Source organism: Pelobates fuscus, chromosome 3 (assembly GCF_036172605.1).
Source record: "Pelobates fuscus isolate aPelFus1 chromosome 3, aPelFus1.pri, whole genome shotgun sequence".
NCBI classification, from domain to species: domain Eukaryota; kingdom Metazoa; phylum Chordata; class Amphibia; order Anura; family Pelobatidae; genus Pelobates; species Pelobates fuscus.
Window position 1 is genome coordinate 219,580,579 of NC_086319.1, and position 25,130 is coordinate 219,605,708.

The following is a 25,130-nucleotide window of genomic DNA, read 5'->3' on the forward strand; positions in this document are numbered from 1 at the left end:
CTAAATGCTTTCATTAGTCCCTGGCCTTATCTTATAGTTAGGATAGCCTTATGCCTATCCCACGCATGCTTAAACTCCTTTACTGTGTTAACCTCTACCACTTCAGCTGGAAGGCTATTCCATGCATCCACTACGCCTCTAATTAAAGACTATGTCCTCTTGTTGTGGTGGTTTTTCTTCTTTTAAATATAGTCACCTCCTTTACTGTGTTGATTCCCTTTATGTATTTAAATGTTTCTATCATATCCCCCCTGTCTCGCCTTTCCTCCAATCTATATATGTTAAGTTCCTTTAACCTTTCCTTGTAAGTTTTATCCTGCAATCCATGAACCAGTTTAGTAGCCCTTCTCTGAACTCTCTCTAAAGTATCAATATCCTTCTGGATATTCTTCTGGATATTCTTCTGGTACTTCTGGTCTCCAGTACTGCGTACAATACTCCAAGTGAGGTCTCACCAGTGTTCTGTACAATGGCATGAGCACCCTCTTTTTACTGCTATTACCTCTCCCTATACAACCAAGCATTCTGCTAGCATTTTCCCCTGCTCTATTACATTGTCTGCCTACCTTTAAGTCATCAGAAAAAATCACCCCTAAATCCCTTTCCTCAGATGTTGAGGTTAGGACTCTATCAAATATTCTGTACTCTGCCCTTGGGTTTTTACGTCCAAGAAGCATTAAATGTCAGTTGCCACAACTCTGACCATTTTTCTAATTTTTCCAAATCATTTGCTATTTGACTTGTCCCTCCTGGAACATAAACCCTGTTGCAAATTTTAGTGTCATCAGCAAAAAGACATACCTTACCATCAAGACCTTCTGCAATATCACTAATAAAAATATTTCAGAGAATGGGTCCAAGTATAGATCCCTGAGGTACCCTACTGGTAACTAGACCTTGCTTCGAATATACTCCATTGACTACAACCCTCTGTTGCCTGTCACTCAGCCACTGCCTAACCCATCCAACAATATTGGAATCCAAACTTAAAGATTGCAGTTTATTGATAAGCCTTTCTATGTGCAACAGTGTCAAAAGCCTTACTTAAATCTAGGTAAGCAATATCTACTGCATCACCCTGATCTATTATTTTAGTTACCCAATCAAAAACATCAATAAGATTAGTTTGGCAGGATCTCCCTGAAGTAAACCCATGTTGTCTCTGATCTTGAAATCCATGTGATTTTAGATGTACAACAATCCTATCCTTTAACATGGTTTCCATTACCTTCCACACTTCTTCCACACTACTGAAGTAAGGCTTACTTACTGGCCTATAGTTGCCCGACTCCTCCCTACTACCTTACTTATCAATGGGCACAACATTTGCAAACTTCCAATCTTCTGGGACTACTCCTGTTAACAATGATTGGTGAAATATATCTGTTAATGGTTTTGCTAGTACACCATTAAGCTTTTTTAATAACTTTGGGTGTATTCCATCAGGTCCCATTGACTTATTTGTCTTTACTTTTGACAGTTGAAATAGAACCTCTTTTATTATTATTTGGTATAGGGTTGAGATAATATATAATGTAAGATTGAGTTTTTTTTGTCAAGTACTTGCATATACACGCATTGTTTACTTTTGTATATGTCAGTAGTAAATGTGGCTTCTAGAGCATGACCCTATGGACGGCTGATGGAATTCTGTTATAACAATATAGTGTTACAGTTCTGAGCTGTCTGAGTGACATCTCTGAGCTCTTTTAGAGCTCGAATAATTGTACAGTTGCCTGCAGTTTTAAACAACTCTCAGAGCTGATAGATGGTGCAAAGTGGCAATAATGCAAAACTGAGCGATCCTGTGCCACAATGGAAGATCTCATTCATTTAGCAATGGCAGGCATGTACAGAGCTCCCATTCTGGAGAAGTAGGACATTGTCTGAGGGTACATAGAGTGGTTGTGATAACAGTATGACAGATCCCATTCATTTAACAATGGCAGGCATGTACAGAGCTCCCATTCTGGAGAAGTAGGACATTGTCTGAAGGTACATAGAGTGTTTGTGATAACAGTATGACAGTATGACATAGAATGATTTTTAAAGGACCACTATAGGCACCCAGACCACTTCAGCTCAATGAAGTGACCTGGGTGCCAGGTCCCTCTAGTTTTAACCATGCAGCTGAAAACATAGCAGTTTCAGAGAAACTGCTAAGTTTCACTGAGGGTTAATCCAGCCTCTAGTGGCTGCCTCACTGACAGTCGCTAGAGGCGCTTCCGTGATTCTCACTGTGAGAATCATAATAGGAAGATGCTGGACGTCCATAGGAAAGCATTGAGTAATGCTTTCACATGGGCTGTTTAAATGCGCGTGCGGCATGCATGTGCATTCGGATCTGACGTCAGCAGGGGGTGGAAAATTCCCCAGCACAGAGGGAGCATGGCGCTGGAGAAAGGTAAGTGGCTGAAGGGGTTTTAACTCTTTCAGACCAGCGGGAGGGGGGCCCAGAGGGTAGGGGGATCCTAATGACCCTATAGTGCCAGGAAAACGAGTTTGTATATATAGTGCTCCTTTAACCCCTTAAGGACCAAACTTCTGGAATAAAAGGGAATCATGTGTCCTTAAGGTGTTAAGTAAATAAAATGATGTGTGTGAGAAGCAATTGTTTTACCTTTTAATCGTTATATTCTTTTTTGATAGTCTAGTCTAGACAAGTATGTGTTTTTGTTATATACCCACTTTTCCACTTGTATAACCTTACTAAACAGTTTAAAAGGATATGTGATTTAAAAAAACCTTAAGAAAGACTTAACAGTAAATTTATTAATGAAAAAAAAAAAATATTTGAAGCTAATTTCTCATATTGCTTATGTAATAAATAAAGTAATATAAATATGCTTATGATTATTCTTACCATAGATTGCTGGGATCATATCAGCCTTAATTGTTTTGATAGTGACTTTGGCTCTTGGGTATCTTTTGGAGACATTACCAAAGGTAGCTATGAACATTTTCTATCCATTTTTATATCTAATGTTGTAAATTAATATCTTTAGTAATTAGTTTAGTTTTATATATTTTATTAAAATAACAGAAGAATGTTTGTGCTGGTATTGTGATGATTATTTTGTTGCTGGTCTTTGCCTGCCCTATTGTGGATATAATTTGCCTTTTCTCTACACTACTGTGATAATATCCAAAGCATCAATGTAATTTTATCTCAAATTAAACAACTTCTGGGCAATAAAAATGTCAAGAAGAATGTATGGTGATCTCCAAAGAGCTGACCTAGTTTTACTGGGACAGGTGGTGTGAGCAGACAGAGAATCATGGGAGTTATGGTTCAAAAACAGTTGGATTCCACAGTTTTCCACCTCTGGTTAAACAGATTCTTGTAGCACTCCAAATTGATTTATCTAAATAACTGATTTACCTCTATACGAGAAAGCATATTGTCAGATTAACCATCACGCTGTAGAGCATAATTAAAAAAATATATTTTTGTCGAAAGCATACCTAAAACAAATTGTTTTTTTAATAATTTTTTTTATTTCAGGCTGTCCTGGCCGCTATTATTATCATAAACTTGAAAGGAATGCTAATGAAGTTTAATGAAATTCCTATTCTCTTTCAAATGGATAAATATGATTGTGTAAGTAATAATCTACAGGGAAGCAGGTTTGGGGTTTGAAGCATTGGAACAGGTTAGAATGCTGATTGTCATTAACAGTAATAAGAAAAAGTATAATTATAAATATACCATATTTATAATTAAATAACTGTAAAATCATATTAACTAAAACATATCTAGTACCTGATCAAGTATATACTTAGACAATAAATAATGCTTTATGTTCCTGCAGTGGTGTTACTAGGATCAAAAAGCACCGGGGACTTGATCCCCCAAATAATTTGGTGACACCCTTCCTAAACCCCTTTAGACCCTCCCCAAACTCCTCTCCTTAACACACCTCTAAACACACAGTTACTCACAGACACGCACATGCACACAAACACACATAGACACAGACAGACATATACAGATATACATAGAAACATATAGGTACACGCAGGTACAGACAGACACAAAGAGAGGGAAAGAGAGATATACATAGATACGGGTAAGCACACACAGGCATACATACACCCACAGGTACACCCCAACACAGACAGACACTTATATACCATAAAAACGATACTGTAGCTCTTCAATGTTCCTTGGAGGCTGCTATCATGCAGGGGATGGAAAGAAGGCAGGTCAATTGGTAACTTTTTCAAGGCCAGAGGCTACAAGCCTCCTCCTCAGTATAGGTAGTCACCCAACACCAGTAGAATTAAGTCACACAAGACAGAGGAAGGGAAAAAGACAGCTACTTATTACCGGACCTTATAGTGGCTGGACTTAATTAACTAAATACAGAGAAATAGCAAAGTCAAAAAATAGCTTATGTCAAGTATAACAGAGGTACACAGAATCAATAATCTAGTTTAAGTTAGGGATACAGAAATCAGAGCAAACTGAGATAAATAAACCAGGAGTGAAATAATCTACACACTTTCAGATAACTAGAACAGAAACCACAGCAGGGCAAGGCTTGAATCAAGAGGAGGTTTTTTTATAGCCACAGGGACTCTGTAGTTGGTGAGCACCACATGTGCAACATCGGAAGGTGGGTAAATGGAGGTGGGGAAGCAATTTTCCACATCTAGATAGAGCGTGGAGGTTGTCATTTAAAAAGGGCCCCATATGCAGGTATCTAGCCACCCCTCAGCCACTCTCCTGTGTTCCTGCCATAACCTACCATATTAAGAAAGATACACACTAAAGGAACACATTTAGCTACTACCTGAAAAGTAGGGATCCTTCTATCCCCAAAAGAGTATCACAAACAAAAAATAATGCGGGTGGTAGTTGTGCCAAGAAATATAGTGCAGTAAATATATAAATAAATATAAAGAGTTTCTTTAAGTAGTGTTCCTCACTGTGACGCATGGCCTATTTGCCTTATTTACCGTTATCCATTTTAGAACTCACAGTGCCATTTTGCTACCGATGGAATTTGCACAGGCAAAGAACTAGAGCGTATGGAGTTCATAATGTCACTACCCTAGCTCGCAGAAGCAGGGCAGACTTATAATTATCTCAGACAGTGTTACATTGCAGATCGGTGTGCTGCCTTATTGTATAATTACAAGAGGGAAATGGAACAGCTATGTTAGTTATTGTAAAGCGCTGCAGAATAAATTAGTGCTATATATAAATAAGATCGGGGCTATCAGCGAATATGACTTTTGTGGGGTTTTCCATGTGTTTTAGGGGTACTTTTGGGGTGTTTTGAAAAAGTATGTTTTTTCTGTGCTTGGAGATAATTGGATTAGAATTAGTACAGTTACTGATCCAATTATCTCCCAGGCAGAGGGGAGGGATTCTATGCTTGTATATGGGCGTGTCATGTATTTAAACACCTTTGTCATTGGTCTGTGACTTTGTACTGCAGTCCCTCACAAGGTGCTGGGAGGAGTGTTCCTTGCATGGGGACATGTATATAAGGCCAGTTGTGGCTGCCATTAAAGATTCCAGTTTGCACTCCAAAACTGTGTGTCGTCCTGTTATTGGAGGGAAGGAAGATTTAACACGGTGTCTGCCATTCCAGCTTGCAGGGGATTCAATGGGGAAAATCATTACAAGGACTAGAGATCCCAGGACTGAGTGTCGTCCTGTGCCTGGGGGTGTCTAGAGCGAATTCCCCATTTGGCTCCAGGAGGGAGCAGTTCCTGGGCCCCAGTCAAGCCACGGCGACTGTAGGCAGAAGTGCTGCGGTTTGTTCACTGTTCCAGCTAGGAAGCAGTCCTTGGTGGAGGTACCCAGTTAGGGTACAGGGAACTCCGCTCACTATATAAATATCAATAATAATAATGGTGCATGTGTAATGTGTTTTCAGTTAATCTTAGTCTCAGATGGCCACAAATATCTTCCAGGCTGTCTGATGGGATTAGGAAATGTACCTGGCAAGTCATTGTCAGATGTTTACCAAGCACAGTGGGAGGTGAGACTGAGCTAGCAGTGTTACATTGTCAGCAGTGTTTTGCAAGAGCTGGCTCTGACCATTTCCCCACTGTAATTACTGTACTTGCATTCTCCTCCCTGTATTATGCAAACAAGTTTGTTATGCCTGTAAATGTAGAAAAAGCTGTGTGCTAATACAATTAGGCAGTTCATTTGACCTTTTATCTTTCTGTGTTGTAACTATCTACGATCTGCTATAGTGCGATTACTTGGCCTGAACTGGTCCACCTTGAGGCCAGAGATGCCAGGGTTGTATCATTACAAACTGGTTGCAGAGGTGGGATAGCCTGTACTGGAAGAGTCCAACCAGAGTGTGGCACCCTTCCAACCATGGGAGCAGCAGCGTGTGAGGATTGAGTCCCAGTACACCAGTGCAGTAAGGAGTTGCAGCGCCTTGCCAGAGAAAGGAGTATCTGGTACAGAGCCTGAGCTGATAGAGGATATCCAGTTTGTCAATGAGAAGCCTAGCAGAATAGAGGGCCAGTTTACTCATTACATGGAGAACGTAACCGACTGTGTGTTCCCTTGGACTGACTCTGCCCTGGGAGAGCGGCGTTGGGAGGGGTAATGGCTACCGTTTTGACGACACACACTTGTACCCACTTGTCCAGTCACATTGGACCCACAAAGGCTTGGACTGTGGACTAAGGGGGTATGACAGGCTTGTTGCAGGTCGTCGTGGGTCTGGACACAAGTCTGTCTACCTCTATAGGGGAGAAATGTGATGAATGACCTATTTGCCATATTTCCCCTTCTCCATTTGTGGACTCACAGCGCCATTTTGCTATCATCGTTAGCATTGGCAGGTGTCCTCACCTTTTCCTTGGGGACAACTGCCATTCATATGTCCTAGAGCAGGAATCAAACTTACTAGAGATTTCAAGAAGCTCCTTCTAATTGAGTGCTTATTTGTCCTCTTATTATATCATGTTATTCTTGGATACTACGTGCATCGTCACGTCATCGACGCGCACGCACGTTATGTTGTCAAAAGGGCCCATTCTAATAAATCAGAAGCATTTGAGGGTTTTTAAAACCCAAATGTACTTATTATCAGTGCCCTGTTATGGTTTCCCCTTTCTGGTTATCTGGGAGCGCGCTTATATAGTTTTTTTTTTTTCTGGTATTTTGATCTCTGCTTTATTCCTCACTATCCCTGATTCTGCTATCCTTGACCTTTTGGCTTTATCTGTTCGTTGTTGTCTCTGTGTTCCTGACCTTGGCTTGATACTGACTATTCTTTTATGATATGTATGGACATTCTAAGGCCTGCTATATATGTTTTTTTATATGCGTTTTTCTATGTTGGGCCACAGTATCGTCCTGATAGTAACTTAACTAAAATAACCAGAATTAATGGTATAGTATATTTTATTGACATGTTAATTAATAAATCTTTTATCTCAGATTTTACTTCCAGTCCCTCATTTTCTCAATTGGGGTTAAGTAATTTTCTTAAAATATAGCAATAGGAAACAGTACAATTAGAGAAGATACACTCAGGGTTTACTTAAAGTAAGGAAAAAGGGCATGTTCAGACACTGGACACACAGACACGGGGATGAGTTGGCACAGCACTGAGTATTACACCCCCTAAAATTGTTCCTGCAGACCTTCCATTAAGTATTGGAGGACAGGACTACTGAGGACAGTGGTCAAGGCTCCTGGTACTTATCTTTATCCATCAGCCTATTTGAGCTCCAACAAGTCATATTGGATGGATGGATAGATAGATAGATAGATAGATAGATAGACTTGATTGAGCAGGGTCCTCAACTACTTATTGTTCCTGTTACATTTTGTTATTGTCTCATTTGGTAAATTCCCCTCTTATTGTAAAGCGCCGCGGAATAAGCTGGCACTAAATACCAATAATAGATAGATGTCAAAATTAACACTGCCAACATTAATACTGGCAAGTAAGACACATGGGGAGGGAGGAGAGGAGATTATACACATGGGGACTGGGGAATTGAGACACATGGGGTGGCTTGGAGAATGAGACAAACAGGGGAACTGGGGTAGGGAATGAGCACATGGAGGGGCTTGGAGAGAGAAATTGAGATACATAGGCGGCTGGAGGAATGAGAAATTTGGGGGAGATGAGATACATGAAGGGGCTGGGGGACTTAAAGTGACATAGAGGGGCTGGGGGAGAAAGAGACAAGGTACTGGGGGGAAGAGACACACAAATGGGGATATGGAGAGAAAGAGACACACAGAAAGGCTGGGGGGGGGGCAAAGGGCCATAGAGTGGCCAGGGAAGAGGTAAAAGAGACATAGGGGAGGTTGTGGGGAGACACCTAGAGAGGCTGGGGGGGAGGGCACACAAAGAGCCACAGAGGGGTGTGGAAGGGGTAAAAGAGACAGCCTGGGGCTTGAGAGAGAAACACTCAGCTGGGCTGGAGGGTGGCACAGAGGGGCTGGGGAAAGGGCAGAAGAGACAGAGGCTTTAACTAAACCCATTAAATTTTAGTTGTGTCAACTAAAATCTACTGGTGATTTAGTCGAATAAAACTAGACTAAAACTAAGACAGTTCAGATGACTAAAATACGACTTAAACTAAAATGGCTTTTTATTTACAAGGCTATGACTAAATCTAAATTGAATTTTTCTACCAAAATTAATACTGCTGTAGGCAGGTGCCTAATGAGAAATCTGGTCCTAGGGGCCTGGTGACTTTCTGTAGTTATATTCACATACAACTAACCACAATTCGAAGCAAATAGAATCTAATGCAAATACAAAAATGATCAATTTAATGAGGGATATTTAGAAGTCCATTTTGGGCACAGAAATTCTGAGAAATCATGTTTCCACAAGCCGCCCAAATCTCCCAGCTCAACATGCAAATGATCACAGACAGGCATCATGTTTCAGACATCATACTGTGTTTCTGTAGGCACAACTTTATTTCAAAACAGAGCATGGATTTTAATCCAAAATGCACGAGTGATCATGAAGCAGCCATTGACTGTACAGTTATTGGCTCTTATTAACATGGCACCAAGGTTTTGCTGTTAGCATGTTGCTAGGTGTCAAATAAGTTGTGGTGGGGAGACCAAACGCTATATTTATATGCGTGTGTGTATATATACTTAACCCCTTAAAGACCAAACTTCTGGAATAAAAGGAAATCATGACATGTCACACATGTCATGTGTCCTTAAGGGGTTAAAGGACCATTATAGGCACCCAGACTACTTCAGCTCAATGAAGTGGTCTGGGTGGCAGGTCCCCCTAGTTTTAACCCTGCAGTTGAAAACATAGCAGTTTCAGAAACACTGCTATGTTTACATTGAGGGTTAATCCAGCCTCTAGTGGCTGTCTCCCTGTCAGCCACTAGAGGCCGCTTCCGTGATCCTCAATGTAAAAATCGAATTGAACTCACGCTGGATGTCCATAGAAAAGTATGGAGTAATGCTTTCCTATGGGTGGTTTGAATGCGCGTGCAGCTCTGGCTCGATTAAGGTAAGTGGCTAAAGGGGTTTTACCCCCTTTAGCCCAGTGGGAGGGTGCAGTGAGGGAGGGGGGACCTAATAACCATATAGTGCCAGGAAAATGAGTTTGCTTTACTGGCACTATAGTGTTCCTTTAAATGTATAAATGCAAAAACATTTTTAATTTTTTTGTGTAGATTCCGTATTTCCTGATTGAATATTTGCTTTTGTCCTAGTTTGTATGGGTATTGACGTTTATATCTTCAGTGATTCTTGGACTGGATCTTGGCCTTGCAGTTGGTGTAGGAGTTGAGCTTCTAACAGTCGTATTTCGAGTGCAGTTGTAAGTAAACAGTTAATTCAATAATTTAAAATTGGTAAACGAAATTATCTGTTTTAGATAGTTTTCCATAGTGAAATGATTCAATGTACTACAAGCTTTCAATATTGTGTAGTTTAAAAATATAACACTATAAAACATTTTTTACATTATAATATGAAATAAACAAGGAGGTCTGATTTGTGTATCATAGCATTTAGTGTTCATTGAATTGTGGGAAAAATCAAAGTTGTAAAGTATGAACAAGCAAGAAAAATTTTAAAAAATGCAAAGTTATGTGATATATTATTTCCCATATCATATATTATTTCCCATATTTGTAGGAACAGGTAAAGATGCTTATATTGTTTTGTCTACTTTTATTCAACCAGCCCCAAATTTACAGTGATTGCCAATGTCGAAGGAACAGACATTTATAAAAACAGGAAAGATTACAGTGATGTAAGTTAAATTATATTACATATATTACATTATAGAATAATATAAACAATTGTTTCACTATTTATCTTTATTTTCCATAGATTTATGAACCTGATGGACTGAGGATTTTCAGATGCCCAGCTCCAATTTTTTTTGGTAACAATGATTTATTCAAAGAGAAACTTATAACTGCTGTAAGTAAATATATGTATAACCTACACACTAAGGTATTTGCAGATATGTGAAAAAAATATATGATACCCATTTATTACTTTTTGCAGGCTGGTTTTAATCCATTATGGGTTCTACGTAAGCGAAATAAGGCTCTAAGAAAAATCAAGAAGCTGTTGAGTAAAGGGGAACTGCAAATGACTACAGTAAGTCTAACTCAGCGTGAAATACCCTTTTAGAGGTTAAATATAAAATATGTGTCAAGTTCTAAGTGAAATAATCAGTAGGAATATCCATTAGTTCTTATGGTAAACTTTTAAAAATGTTTCCTCGAATAGCTGAATTTACATATAAAGAGTTTATAAAGAATGAACAATATATATATATATGTATAAACCAATGTGTATTCATATATTATTATTTCATTCCTGGTTTTGTTTTATTTTTAAATTGAAGTATTCACAATCGGGGCTTTGACATCGATATGTACACAATATATTATATTCCTTTAAAATGTCATTCTCTAGAAAGGGTTGGTCCTCGCTTCAGAAGACTATAACGATACTGACGATGAAGAGCTAAACAATAACAGATTAGAAGAGCTGGATCAGCCTATAAATACTTCTGAACTACCTATTGAAATTGATTGGAATGCAAATCTTCCAGATATCATCAAGGTTCCCAAAGTTAACATTCACAGTTTGATTCTTGATTTTGCCACTGTGTCATTCATCGATGTGTCTGGGATGAAGGTTCTTAAAGCAGTAAGTTATTAAAATAGTCTCATACGTAGCTATTCATCACCACAACATTTTTGTATATGAATCCTTGTACTATCCTCATGATGATGATGACATACACTGGTAAGCCACTACATCAAAACCACCTGCCTATTATCGTGTAGGTCCTCCTCGTGCTGCCAAAACAGCTCTGATGTGTCAAGGCATGTCAACTCCACAAGGCCTCTGAATGTGTCCTGTGGTATCCTGCAGTCCTGCAAGTTGCAATGTGGGGATTTGTTATTCTGCACATCCCACAAATGCTCAAATAGTTTGAAATCTGGAGAATTGAAAAGCCAAGGCATCACCTCACACTCTGTCATGTTCCTCAAACCATTCCTGAACAAGTTTTGCAATTTGTCAGGGTGCATTGTGCAGCTGATAGAGGCCACTGCCATCAGGGAACACCATTTCCATGAAGGGATGTATGTTGTCAATGTTCTTCACTTCACCTGTCAGTAGTTTTAATGTTGTGGTTGATCAGTGTATAGTTTTATGGTCTAATTTATGGTCTAATTTCTCAAATAAAAACCATAAGTGAGTTATGGGTTTATGTTTGCAATTTGTTTCATGCACTCAAGACAAGTTAGGGATAAACCACACTTGGACATCCTTGTAGATTCTCATCTTGATCAGATTGCAGGTAGTTAAGGGATAGTGTCATTCTACAACAACCATCACAATGAAAGTGTACAAAATCCATAAATATATATGTGGCCATTATAAATCACTATCCACCCTACCAAACACTACATCTGTTGAAAAGATAGCAGAGTTAATTTTTTTTTGTTCCTATCAAAATAATTACTCTAGAAGTACAACAATCAAAAAAGCTTTACTAGATCTCATTAACATTTATAGAAAAATGTCTAACCAAACACCTAGAAAATTGGGGGGTAACCCCAGAGATAAACCGCTCTATTGGAAAGGTAGGAAGCGAAACATAACATTTTACTTGTAAAATATGTAGAAAATATTTGTATGTCTTTAAATATAAATTATATAGAGTATATTTATTAGTACCATAACCATCCTTCATAAATCACACAAAACTATAGTAACTGGGAAGCTGTATAAGAACAATTCTGGGAAGAATAATTCAACTATATAAATAACATGGAATCAAATATGTACTAAGCGATCATGAAATATTCAAAATGTATACACAATAACAATTATGTTCATGTACATTTGTTAATATAACCTAAATGTCAATCCTTTCCCTGGGAAGAATAAGAGGAAAACTAAAATATATATAGGGACTGTGGTTGAGTTCTCATATAACGAATGAACAGGAAATCGGCTCTGGCAATATGTATGTATATGTATGTATAAATATATATATATATATATATATATATATATATATATATATAAGGTAACACTAAATATGATGTTAACCCAAAGTCTAAACTGTATAGCTAAGATTGAGCATTGTGTGGTTCCATAAGGGGATACGTACTAATACTACTCATTTGATTGATACTTTTATGAGGTTTGAACCCTATTTTAGATTTTGAGTTAGAATCATATTTATATTATATAGAATTATATATATATATATATATATATATATATATATATATATATATATATATATATCAAAAGGAGAAAAAGAAATGGCTAAAGGAAGCCCATTTATGGAGAGTAATGTGGTAAAGGGAAGTCCCTACCTTTAATAATCCTAAGGGGAAACAATGGGTAATAAAATAGGTAGACAGGAGGGTAGTGATAAGCCAGTCAGAGGGGAATATCTACAACGACAGATGCTCACTATAAGTGAAGCCAGCTGGGTAGTATCCTAATTTAAAGGTGAATAGGAATCCCCCCAAAAACCTCACAATGAATGGTTCAAAGTAGTTGTGAGAGCACTTTATACAGCCAGGCTTAAGGAAGTCTCTAAAAGGAGACATTAATAGATTCCAATTTCTGAGCCTAAACAGAGGCCCCTGTAGAGGGTAAACTGTCCCTAAGTACCTCAGCACAGTGGATAAACCACTAGTGCCTATTTATATATATATATATATATATATCTGTTAAAACAGGAATTTTAGGGCCTATTGCCTAAAGTGAATTTCAAGTGCATTTGTTATATAAGAATTTTTTTTTTAATAATCTTTATTAAGACATTTTTGTTTTTGTTTTCTAGTACAAAACAACATAAAAAAGCATGTACAAAATTTGTACACTGATATTTGTGCAAATATACAGTACAATAGACTTTCATGCTTATTACTTGAGTAATTTATGTGTCTATTCTTCAGAATTTATATTACAAAATAGTATCTGACTGGTACATCATACTAGTTAACAAACCTACATGTAGACATAGACCACTACATACAAAAAAGAACAAACACAAATATGCACTGCTCTCTCTCTCTCTCTCTCTCTCTCTCTCTCTATATATATATATATATATATATATATATATATATAAAATGTAACTTTTATTACAGCATTTAAAACAGGATCAAAGTTTCAGTCCTCCTTGATGAAAGTCCCCAAGGAGGACTGAAACGTTGATCCTGTTTTAAATGCTGTAATAAAAGTTATATTTCATGGAAGACCGAAAGTGCAGCCATCTACTTTAACTACTTGAATATTGGAGCCCTGCTAATGCACCCAGCCATGGAATTTTGAAGCCAGAGTGCAAGGTATTGTAGCCTTTTTATATATATGAGAAACCAGGGGTCTGCACTCACCTGACTATTCATAAGTGGGGTGCTGCTGGAGGCAAATTTATATAGGCAAAAATAATGGGGGTTTAGTTACATTATATGATCATACATTGCATAAGCCTGCCACAACGTCAATGTACCCCATCTTTGGCAGGTCCTACTCTAACAGCCTAATGGCTGCTCTTATGAGATTAACCCACTTACTTGGAGAAAAAATTCCATCTGGGGCTCTCTGCAGTACAAGGCTAAATAGGGCCATGGGATGAGGCACCTGTGACAGGGAAGGGTGCAAATCATTGAAGTTGCAGTTTAGTGGATAGGTGAGTGTGCTGGATCTTGTGTATTGTATAAATTGACCCCCAACAGCACCCCATTTATGCATGTTCAGGTGAGTGCAGCCCCCTGGTATATATATATATATATAGAGAGTCCTGCCACAGTAAAGCGAGTAGAACATTATATGATTGAATAGGGTCTCAGAAGGTCTAGAATCTAGATTGTTATTATAACATACATAGTTTCTGGTCCATAATTTTGTAATTTAAAGAACAATGTCATTTTCTTTACAGATTCTAAAGGAATTTATGAAGATTGGAGTAGATGTTTACATTGGGGCTGCTGATAGTAAGTCTGGACCCCAATAAGAAAGGGTTTGAGTTTAAAATGTGTTTTTTTACATTATATTTTGTTTATAATTAATTGGCAACTTATTTTAAAGGGATTTCAAATAGAAATGCTGTTTAAAATTAAACTGTAGAGAAATGTCAGTTATAATAGTGACGGTACTATCTATGGCATGGACCCTTTGAAATATAAATTAGAAAAGTATTTTACTATGGGATACAAAAATGGTAATGAAAAAAGACACACTGTGTTACAAGATTACAATGATCTATATTTAATGTAGCTAGTGTTTCTGTAAAATATAATTCTAATCACTGATATAAGGTGAAAATTAGATATAAAGTTATATAAATTCATTTTATTGATCTCATTGGCATATTCTGAAAAAGCCTGTTGAGACATTGGATACATTCTTTCCTTATCAAGACGTTGTTAAATTTATCTAAAATCTCTAGTTCGCAAATGTCAACAATATAAGATATATAGTCATCTTGTAACACAGTGTGTCTTTTTCATTACCAGTTTTAGGATCCTCTAATGGGAGACTTTTTATTTTTTATTTTAGAGGGACATGCTAAGCACCAGAACCACTAAGCTTAATTTGGTGACTGATGAAAAGAGACTGTCTCTCAAGCCTCATCAATGCAAACACCTTTTCTGAAAATAAGCTGTGCTTAGATTGTGTACTAAGGTCAACCATAGTGACTGTCACTCAAACAGCCACTAAAAGGGCTTTTTAGTGCAGTTCTACAATCTTTGCAGGATTGATATGTAGTGTCTTCGAGCTCTGCATGAAGAAATCAAATGCTCCCCAAAGAGTAGATATTGATTCATGCAGGGTAGAAAATGCAACACATGCACACTAGCCTCCCATTGTATTGGCTGTAATCATAATAAAGATGGTCTCGACCAGGGAAAGAGAGGCGACCAAGGCATGACTATTTGGGGGGGGAGGGGGAGGGGGAGGAGAAGGGGGCAATGATCTATACGGACACTAAAAGCTTGAAATCCTAACTTTAAAGTGTCCTTTTAAATATTACATTTTCATATAAGTTCTGAAGGAATGTGAATCAGTATCAATGTTTAACCCTGTCAAGGCCATTACAGAACCAGGATTGATCATATTCCATAATAGGTTAATATGGAAACACAAAATATCACCCAAAAGCATAGATTGCACTTAATACTTAAATATGTCAGTGATTGAACATGCAGTTGAACCTGGGAATTCAGTCCTTTTCATGCAGACTCTGAGCACCCAAACAATTATATCAAATATTGCTTTGCATCTTTAGAATCAAACTAGTGGACATGCAGTAAAGACTTTCCTGTCTTAATTTCCCAGTATGTTTCAGCCTCCATATACTTTAATTACATTAAAGAAACACTATAGGGTCAGGAACACAAACATGTATTCCTGATTCAATAATGTTTAATCCCCATCTAGCCACCCTGCCCCTCCCCCTTGCCTCTCTAAATATACTAAAATCTTACTTGTATTCAAGTCTGCAGCTGCTGTTTCTGTCCCTGATCTGCCTGCTTGGATGACATCATCAGAAGTGATTCTCTGAGCCAATCACAATGCTTTCCCATATTATTGACTAAGACTGTCAAAGAGGCAGATCAGGTCTGAGCTAGCACAAGTCAAACACAGCCCTGGCCAATCATCATCTCCTCATAGAGCTGAATTAAATCAATGCACCTCTATGAGGAAAGTTAAGTGTCTCCATGCAGAGGGTGGAGACACTGAATGTTGTGCTGCACACTGTGCAGCACTGCCCCAGGAAGCACCTCTAGCAGCCATCTGAGTTTACTGCATAAAGCCTGAAGGGAATGATTCTACTCACTAGAACAAATACAATGAGCTGTAGTTGTGACTGGTGACTATATTGTCCCTCTAATATATGAGTCACAAAACTATATAATAGATTTACTGAAACATCCTTGAAGAAAATTTAAAATTTTTATCTTTACTTATCTAGGTCAAATCTTGGAGAAGTTAAAAAACAGCAAATTTTTTGATGCTGATCTTAAAACATCTATATTCTTTCTTACCGTCCATGATGCTGTTTTACATGTGCTAGAAAAGAGAGGCTTGGGAATGCAATCACAAGAGAAGCTAGAGAAGGTAAGAAACTCACAACTTATTCCAACAAAGAACAGAAATGATAAATGTAGCAATATTTTAATTATTGGCAGGGCCGGCGCGTCCATAAGGCAGCACAGGTGGCCGCCTTAGGGCGCACCGGCTCCGGGGGCGCAAGATTTCAGTGACCGGCAGGAGGGAAAACTCTCCCTCCTGCTGGCCACCATCTCCGCCCCCAGTGTGGCAGTGCTGCGATCAGGCGCGGCGAGGGAGCTCTAACCTGTCTGCTCTGCTCCCTCGCGCGCTGTCTAGTGATGCCGCGGGAGCCGGAATATGACGTCATATTCCGGCTCCCACGGCATCAGCAGACAGCCCGCGAGGGAGCAGAGCAGACAGGTTAGAGCTCCCTCGCCGCGCCTGATCGCAGCACTGCCGCACGCCGCCCAGCAGCCCCACTGGACCCCAGGGAATGATCCACGCCAGCTCTCCAGGTAGGGAGGCTGGGTGGATATTATTTATTTATTAAAATAATTTGTGAATGTATGTGATGTGTCTGTGTGTGAGAGTGTGTGTGAGTGTCTGTGTGAGAGTGTGTGAGTGTCTGTGTGTGAGTGTCTGTGTGTGAGTGTCTGTGTGTGAGTGTCTGTGTGAGTGTGTGTCTGTGAGTGTGTGTCTGTGAGTGTGTGTCTGTGAGTGACTGTGTGTGAGTGTGTGTGAGTGAGTGTATGTGTGTCTGTGAGTGACTGTGTGTGAGTGAGTGTATGTGTGTCTGTGAGTGACTGTGAGTGTGTACGTGAGTGAGTGTATGTGTGTCTGTGAGTGACTGAGTGTGTGCGTGAGTGAGTGTATGTGTGTCTGTGAGTGATTGTATGAGTGTTGCATGTGAGTGTATGTGTGTGTCTGTCAGATCAGTGAGAGTATCTTTGCCATTGAGTCTGTGTGTGACTATCAGTGTGTCTGTCAGTGAGTGTCAATCAGTGTGTGTGTCAGATCAGTGAGTCTCTGTGTTTGTCATTGAGTGTGTGTGACTGTCAGAAGAACACAAAGGGACAGGGAAGGGAGGGGACCAATAATGGACGGGGAGAGGGGCTGGTTAAGAGGCACATAGGTGAAGATGTTATTTTTGAATGGGGGGGGGCGGAAAAATACATCTTCGCCTATGTACCCAAAAATCCTTGCACCGGCCCTGATTATTGGTATTAAACATCAAAAACGTAAGTGTGCACAGACTATATATTTTTTTTTTTTTTTACCAATTTCTTGTGATTATCTATATATTACTCAATATATACATTTTCAGAATTTTTATTTTTACACTTTTTTATAGGAGGCAGAAACACTACTCTATGAAAGTGGAATTATCTATGACAGAGAGCCTACACCCGTAAGTTGATTCAATTACTTTTTCTTTTTTTTTTTTGCAAACCTTTAAATTTAGCCTAAAGTTTAAGAAATTACTATCTGACCTACTTGCTTTCATACTGCTCTTACCCTACTACAATTCATCAGTTAAAATATGTGTATACTGAGAATGTTTTCAGTGTTTTTGGTTATTAAATTTAAAAAAAGAAGAAAAAAATGGCTACCCTGACTTTTGGTGATATGTTTATTCATTTCGACCGAAAGCATACTTAAACTTTTGTTAAAATAAATAATTATTTTCAATCGTTAATCTCTATTGGAAAGGAATTAAGACAGATAGGATTCATGAAAAAATAAACCAACATAATATAAATGAAATAAAGCAATAGAGAATAAAAACAATTCTAATGGCAGTCTAGCTACTAGTGTATTTGGTTAAATAGCTGTGCAACTTGCATATGCATTAATATGCAATATAATGCATGCATTGCACACTTTGCACAGTGCACACAGTCAGATTAAAATAAGACTTGGATGCGAGCCCAGGAAAAGAGTTGGCAGACTGGCAGATGGTCGGACAGTCACTTTAATATCATCAGGACATTGCATTGTGAAGCACTGCAGTGGTATCCACAACTAACTACCCCTAAGAGGGATATTTGAATTTGTAACTCAGTCAGTCAGTGTTCACACTTAAAGGTTACTAATAGTTATTACTATTAGTTATTACTATATATGTATTACTATTACTAATTTTCTTGCCTTTATATCTCGACTGTCATGCTAAAATGTAGTTTTGCTAGCCCTGTAAGATAAGTAAAAATAACAGGTGTACACAGTGCCTCTTATTAGTACACTCATGCACTTTCTTAACCCATGACCCTTTCACCTGCTCTTGATATTCCAATTATTTCCAATTTACTTTTTCCAAGTTTAGCAATGATCTGTCTTCTCCTCCTCTTTATTTCCTCCTTCTCCCTCGGTATAAAAATCTCTCCTTACACCCACTTCACTCATCCCCTCAACCAATTTTACATATGCCCCTCTCTGCTACACTCCCCCCTTCTCTTATCTCGTTCCTTGTACTCATTCACTCCTACCCACAATCGATCTCATCCTAGACCCCATGCATACAAAACACATTCCTGTCACTTTCTCTCCTCCTTCTTCTAGCAGCTGGTGATGTCTCTCCCAATCCAGGGCCCTTCACCTTCTCTAAATACTCTGGAACGCCTGGTCCGTCTGCAGTAATTTAAATTTAACAGCCATACACAACTTTTTCATCTCAAACTCACACACACTACTTGCACTTATAGAAACCTGGCTGTCTCCCTCTGATAGTGCTACCTCTGCCTCTTTATGTTTTGGTGGGCTACAATTCTCTCACATTCACAGACTTAACTGTAAAGGAGGTGGTGTAGGCATCCTTCTTTCCCCTCAATGTACCTTTAACAATCATAACTGCCCCAGCGCTTTCCTTTTCTTCTTTTGAAGTTCACACTGTCCGCCTATTTAAACCCACTCCTTTATGAATTGCTATCATCTACTGCCCCCTCGGTCATCCTAGGCTATTCATTGAGCACTTTTCTTCCTGGCTTCCCCACTTCCTCTTATCTAGCACTCCTTCCCTTATACTTGGGGATTTCAATATCCCAATCAACAACCCCAACTGCACTGATGCCACTCGTCTGCTCTCTGTAACCTCCTCCTTTGGCCTCACGCAATGGTCCAATTTAACAACCCACACAGCGGGAAACACTCTTGATCTCGCCTTCACCAATCTCTGTACTGCCTCTAATCTCTCCAATATTCCTTTTCCTCCATCTGACCACCATCTGCTGACTTTTGACATAGGCATACCCAAGACCCAATTGACACCACCGTCTGAACATCAATCTCACAGAAACCTCCAATGTCTTGACCTTGAGCATTTCTCCACTAATCTCCAAACTCTCCTTTTACCTATCTCAAACCTCACCTGTCCTAGCTCTGCAACCTCCTTCTACAATTCCACCATCTCCTCTCACCTAGACATCATGGCACCTCCTACATTTAAACGCAGCAACAACAACCTTGGCACACCAAGCTGACTCGATATCTCCACAAATGCTCCAGAACTGCTCAACGCTGTTGGAGAAAGTCTAACTGTGCGTCTGACTTTCTCAACTATAAATTTATGCTGCGCTCATACAGTTTGGCTCTTTGCTCTATAAAAGTAAATTACTTCAAAATCCTCATAACCACACTCTCCAGCGAACCCAAACAACTATTTCACACATTTAACTCTCTTCTTCGCCCTGTTGTTCCTCCTCCACCTACTAACTTGACTGTCTCAGACTTTGCAACTCATTTCACTGACAATATCTCTACAATCAGGGAAGAGATCTCTCATCTTTCTTCTTCCCCTTACAATTCTTCCCCTAACCTCACTCCCTCTGCTGTTCTATGTTCATTCGCACCTGCTATAGTGGAAGAGGTTTCTGCTCTGATCCAGTCCTCCCACCCAACAACCTGCTCCCTAGATCCAATTCCCTTGCATCTCATCCGTACTCTGTCTTCTTCCCTTTCTCTACCTCTTACTAAAATTCTCAATCTCTCTCTCTACTCTGGCATATTTCCATTGCCCTTAAAACATGCAACTGTAACCCCAATTCTAAAGAAGCCTAACCTTGACCCTAACTCCCCGTCCAACTACCATCCTATCTCGCTACTGCCTTTTGCATCTAAGATCCTTGAAAGAGTTGTGTATGTGAGATTTACAGACTTCCTCAAGTCCAACTCTCTGCTAGACCCACTTCAGTCTGGTTTCCGCGCTAATAACTCTGTGGAAACAGCATTGACCAAAGTATGCAATGATCTACTCGCTGCAAAATCTCATGGTCACTACTCTATCCTAATTCTCCTTGACCTTTCTGCGACTTTTGACACTGTTGATCATCAACAGCTTCTTCTCATCCTCCGCAATATCGGTCTATAAGATATTTCTCTCTCTTGGTGCTCCTCCTTACTCTCCCAGCACACTTTCAGTGTTTCTTTCTCTGGCTTTGCTTCTTCCCCCCAACTCCTCTCTTTTGGTGTCCCCTAAGGTTTAGTCCTTGGTCCCCTATTGTACTCTATCTATACTGCCTCCCTTGGTAAACTCATTAGCTCCTTTGGCTTCCAATATCATTTCTATGCGGATGACGCGCAAATCTATCTGTCCTCTCCTGATCTCTCCCAGTACTTCTTGACTAGTGTCTCTAACTGCCTCTCTATTTCTAACTGGATGGCTGCCCACTTCCTTAAACTCAACTTGACCAAGACTGAAATTCTGGTCTTTCCTCCCTCAAGTGTTGCTACTCCTGTGTCTGTCTCCCTCCAAGTTAATGGTGCTACCATAAGCTCCACCACGCAGGCTCGCTGCCTAGGTCTTCTCTTTGACTCTGACCTCTCCTTCACACCTCATGTTCAGTCTATTGCCAAATCCTGCCGCTTCTATCTCAAAAACATTGCGCGAATCAGACCCTACTTAACGCCAGATGCGACTAAGGTGCTGTACCATTCCACTGTTTTTTCTTGCCTTGACTACTGTAATCCTATTCTCAGTGGTCTTACATGCTCCCAACTTGCAAAGGTTACAGTCCATAATGAATGCGGTGGCGAGTCTCATCTTCCTGTGCGCCCACACCTCCCACGCCTCAACCTTCTGTCAGTCCCTACATTGGCTTCCTATAAGATATAGGGCTCAATTTAAAATTCTGGTTCTTGCTTTGAAATCTCTACTTAATGCTGCTTCCACCTATCTATCCTCCCTAATACACAAGTATGTCCCGTCTAGGCCCTTCCGTTCTGCTGAAGACTTACGTCTATTTTCTGTCCGTACTCCCACCTCTGATGCTTACCATCAAGACTTCTCATGGGCTGCACCCATCCTGTGGAACTCACTTCGATCCTCCATTAGATACCCACCCAGTCTCCACTCCTTCAAAAATTCATTGTAAACCTACTTCTTCATAAAAGCGTATCAATTAAACCGTTAATAGCTCCTGACTGATTCCTCTCTTGCAACTGTCATTAGTCTAATACTATCCTTACCCCACTCCCTTTAGCGTGTAAGCTCATTGAGCATGGCCCACAGCCCCTCTGTTTCTGTGTGTCCAACTTGACTGGTTACAACTACATGTTTGTTTGCAGCGGAATTTGTTGGCGCTATATAAATAATAACATAATAATAATAATACCACTTCAACAAACAAATTAAGCCCCTACCTCTAAGTGACTGTCTCTCTGAGTCTTACACACTATAATACTTATCTGTCTAGTCTGTAATACTTTCCTCAGTTTAACAGGAAAAAAAATCAACAGAAAATGTTGGAGAATGGAGAATAGCTAAAGACTGCAATCCAATCAACAAACTGTGTGCCTGCTGACTGCTCAGCTGCTCAGCTCACACTGTCTCACATTCAGCAGCAAGGGTTTGTCTAGAAAATGTTCAATATTGGTCTAATTTTGCAGGAACTTGACATTAATCTCACAATAGCACGGCATGGTGACATTATGTATGCTGCACTGTGCACACAATTAAATAGATGACCGAATGTTGACCATTGAGCTGGTAATTCCGATATTCACAGAACAGGGATTTTCAGTCATTTTGCGAATCTTACAAAACCAAATGCACATGTCTAGTATTTGGGAATAAGTTCTCTTTGCTGCAATTTTCAGAGAAATGCCTAAGTTTTTTAAAAATTCTAATTATGAGACTCTATCAGGTTTGTTTTCAACATTAGAGTTCACATACTGGGTACTAAAGAAAAGTCTGATACCTTATTTTCTGATTGCTAAGTGTCCTGATCTTTGCCACTGGATACTTTGAAATACATGAGACACACAAATTAATTGCATGACACATGATTCTATGAATGAAATAGATAGATCGAGACTCATGGGAGTTGTAGTTCAGCAACATCTGAAGGGCCGGAGTTCGGGGAAGCCTGCTAAAGAGAGTATTTTTCTCCTTTCAATTACTTTTTCAGTGAAATTTGCGTTGTCATGTGATGTTACACAAAAGGTCATCACATGCTATCTTGCATGACTTTTAATGACAGAAAAAGGTAAAACATAAGAGTCTCTCTCCCATTCTCAAATATTAGAACATAAAATTCCTCAGAAGAAATAGTGATATCCATTCTTGTCATTGCAGAATCCCATTCTGTTTAAGACCTTGATCTGAAAGATAACACATTACTTTCCAAGTCTGATTTCAGTGAAAACAACACTTTGTAATACTCCCACATCGTGTTTTCTTTAGTTACTTATTTTTATGTAACTATTTGTTAATATCTGATAGTAGTTGATTTGAAACATATAAATTGCTTTTGTCTTTCAGGTAGCACATGAAACAAAGTTCTAAGAATGAATGATACCAGAATCATCTTATTTATGCAAAGTATACTGGTTAATCATTCACCAAGGCTCATCTTTACTCTAGAATACTAACAAAAGAACATGACTGAACATGAAGAACGTGAAAGAAGTGACTCAAGCATATGTACTTTTATTATTGTAGTGCTAGAATGTGTTATGCAGAACACAATATAAAATGCTCTAGCCAAATTGCTATTGTAAATGTGTTTTTGCTTAAAGGAACTCTATATTGTCAGGACTTCAAACATATATTCCTGACACTACCGTGCCTGAGTGTCTGTTTAGGTCCCCCACCCTCCAAAGATTGCTCTGGAAAGGGGAGTTTACTCAACTTTTTTCCCCATGCACCCGGCCTGCTGTGCCTCCATGTTCTCAGCCAATCCAATGCTTTTTAAGGTAAGAATTAGCATTAGTAAGCTATTGCATATGCGTGGCAAAATGCTGTGTTGCGCCAATTAACATATCCTCATAGAGATGAAATGAATCAATGCATCTCTATGGGCAATGTTCAACGCATCCATGCACACTATGCAGCACTGACACAGGAAGCACCTCTAGTTACTTTCTGAGTGACTGCCACTAGATGTATTACTAGGCACCAATGGAAACACTGACTTTTCTCTGAAAAGGCAGCATTTATAATAAAAAGCCTGCAGGGACAGACTGTAGATACCAGAACCACTACATTAAGCTTGTTCTGGTAACTATAGTGTTCTATAAATGTTTTATCTTTTGAAATCAATTTGACTTCATTTAAATGAGCACTATAGTGTCAGGAACACAAAATGTATTCCTGGCACTCTAGTTCTAAAACCACCATTTAGGTAATCATCCCCCTTACCTCTGGTGACAAAGGTGAATGTTCAGTGTCTCCATGCAGAACGCGGTGACACTAAACATTAGTGCTACACAGTGTGAAGCAATGACCAAGGTAGCACCTCCAGTGACCTTCTGAGGAGTGTCCATTAGAGGTGTTCCTATGTTGTAATGTAAACACTGCCTTTTCACTTAAAATGCCTGCAGGGACTGACCATACTCACCAGAACAACTACATTAAGCTGTTGGTCTGGTAACTTTAGTGCCCCTTTAATATAACCTGTATTCTTACCCACATAGAATCATTGCATTGTTGTCTTTTTTTATTTTCAGGACATCTATAAGAAAACTATTTTGTAAGCATTCCATGTATGATAGAATGTGTGCAGTTAGAAAAATGAAAGTGCCCATTTTCTTTTTTTAAATTAAGCTTGCCATGTATCTGTAATCTCTGCATACAGCCATTTTTACAGTAATATTTTCTACTAAAACATGTTCATGGATTGGATAAGAAGCTATTTAGAAGTGACACATAATCAATGGGGCAATAAGGGATGTACATATACAGAGTTATTAATCATTTGAACCCATCAGTGTTAACCCCGACAGAGACTCACTCACTGAAAAATGGTGGAAATATATAAGTTAATTAAAATCTTGAATACAGAAAGAAAGCAAAATTAATGCAATAATAATTGTTTTTTACAATCATGAACATTTTCTAAAATAATGCAAATTTGTGCACATTAGGTATTGAAGTACTCCTGATGAAAGTGATGATAAAATAAATTATGCTAAGCAACATTTTAAATGAAGTCATTTATTATCAAAGAGTAAGAAAGGGCGTGTTGCCTGACCTCAAGCTAAATGGTGGTATATTGAAGTAGCTCTGCCGTGGATGGCCCTAAAAAGTGTTTACCATAGGCAAAGCCAGCAAGCAGAACTAACGTAAAGAGGGTCATGGCCAAAAGGTATATCTCCATCTCTT

General features: G+C 39.0%; 1 protein-coding gene across 1 annotated transcript in view; it reads left to right on the forward strand.

Moving 5' to 3' along the window:
* The window catches only part of LOC134601015 (chloride anion exchanger-like), a 60,569-nt gene extending 36,390 nt beyond the window's left edge, over nucleotides 1–24,179 (forward strand). The window contains exons 11-21 of the mRNA XM_063445430.1: nucleotides 2,869–2,946; nucleotides 3,506–3,601; nucleotides 9,694–9,800; nucleotides 10,169–10,238; nucleotides 10,319–10,411; nucleotides 10,499–10,594; nucleotides 10,916–11,152; nucleotides 14,418–14,472; nucleotides 16,455–16,600; nucleotides 17,886–17,942; nucleotides 23,289–24,179. Of these exons, the coding sequence (XP_063301500.1) occupies nucleotides 2,869–2,946; nucleotides 3,506–3,601; nucleotides 9,694–9,800; nucleotides 10,169–10,238; nucleotides 10,319–10,411; nucleotides 10,499–10,594; nucleotides 10,916–11,152; nucleotides 14,418–14,472; nucleotides 16,455–16,600; nucleotides 17,886–17,942; nucleotides 23,289–23,312 (1,059 nt within the window). The 3' untranslated portion in view covers nucleotides 23,313–24,179. The remainder of the gene's footprint in view (nucleotides 1–2,868; nucleotides 2,947–3,505; nucleotides 3,602–9,693; nucleotides 9,801–10,168; nucleotides 10,239–10,318; nucleotides 10,412–10,498; nucleotides 10,595–10,915; nucleotides 11,153–14,417; nucleotides 14,473–16,454; nucleotides 16,601–17,885; nucleotides 17,943–23,288) is intronic.
* Nucleotides 24,180–25,130: the final 951 nt, after the last annotated feature.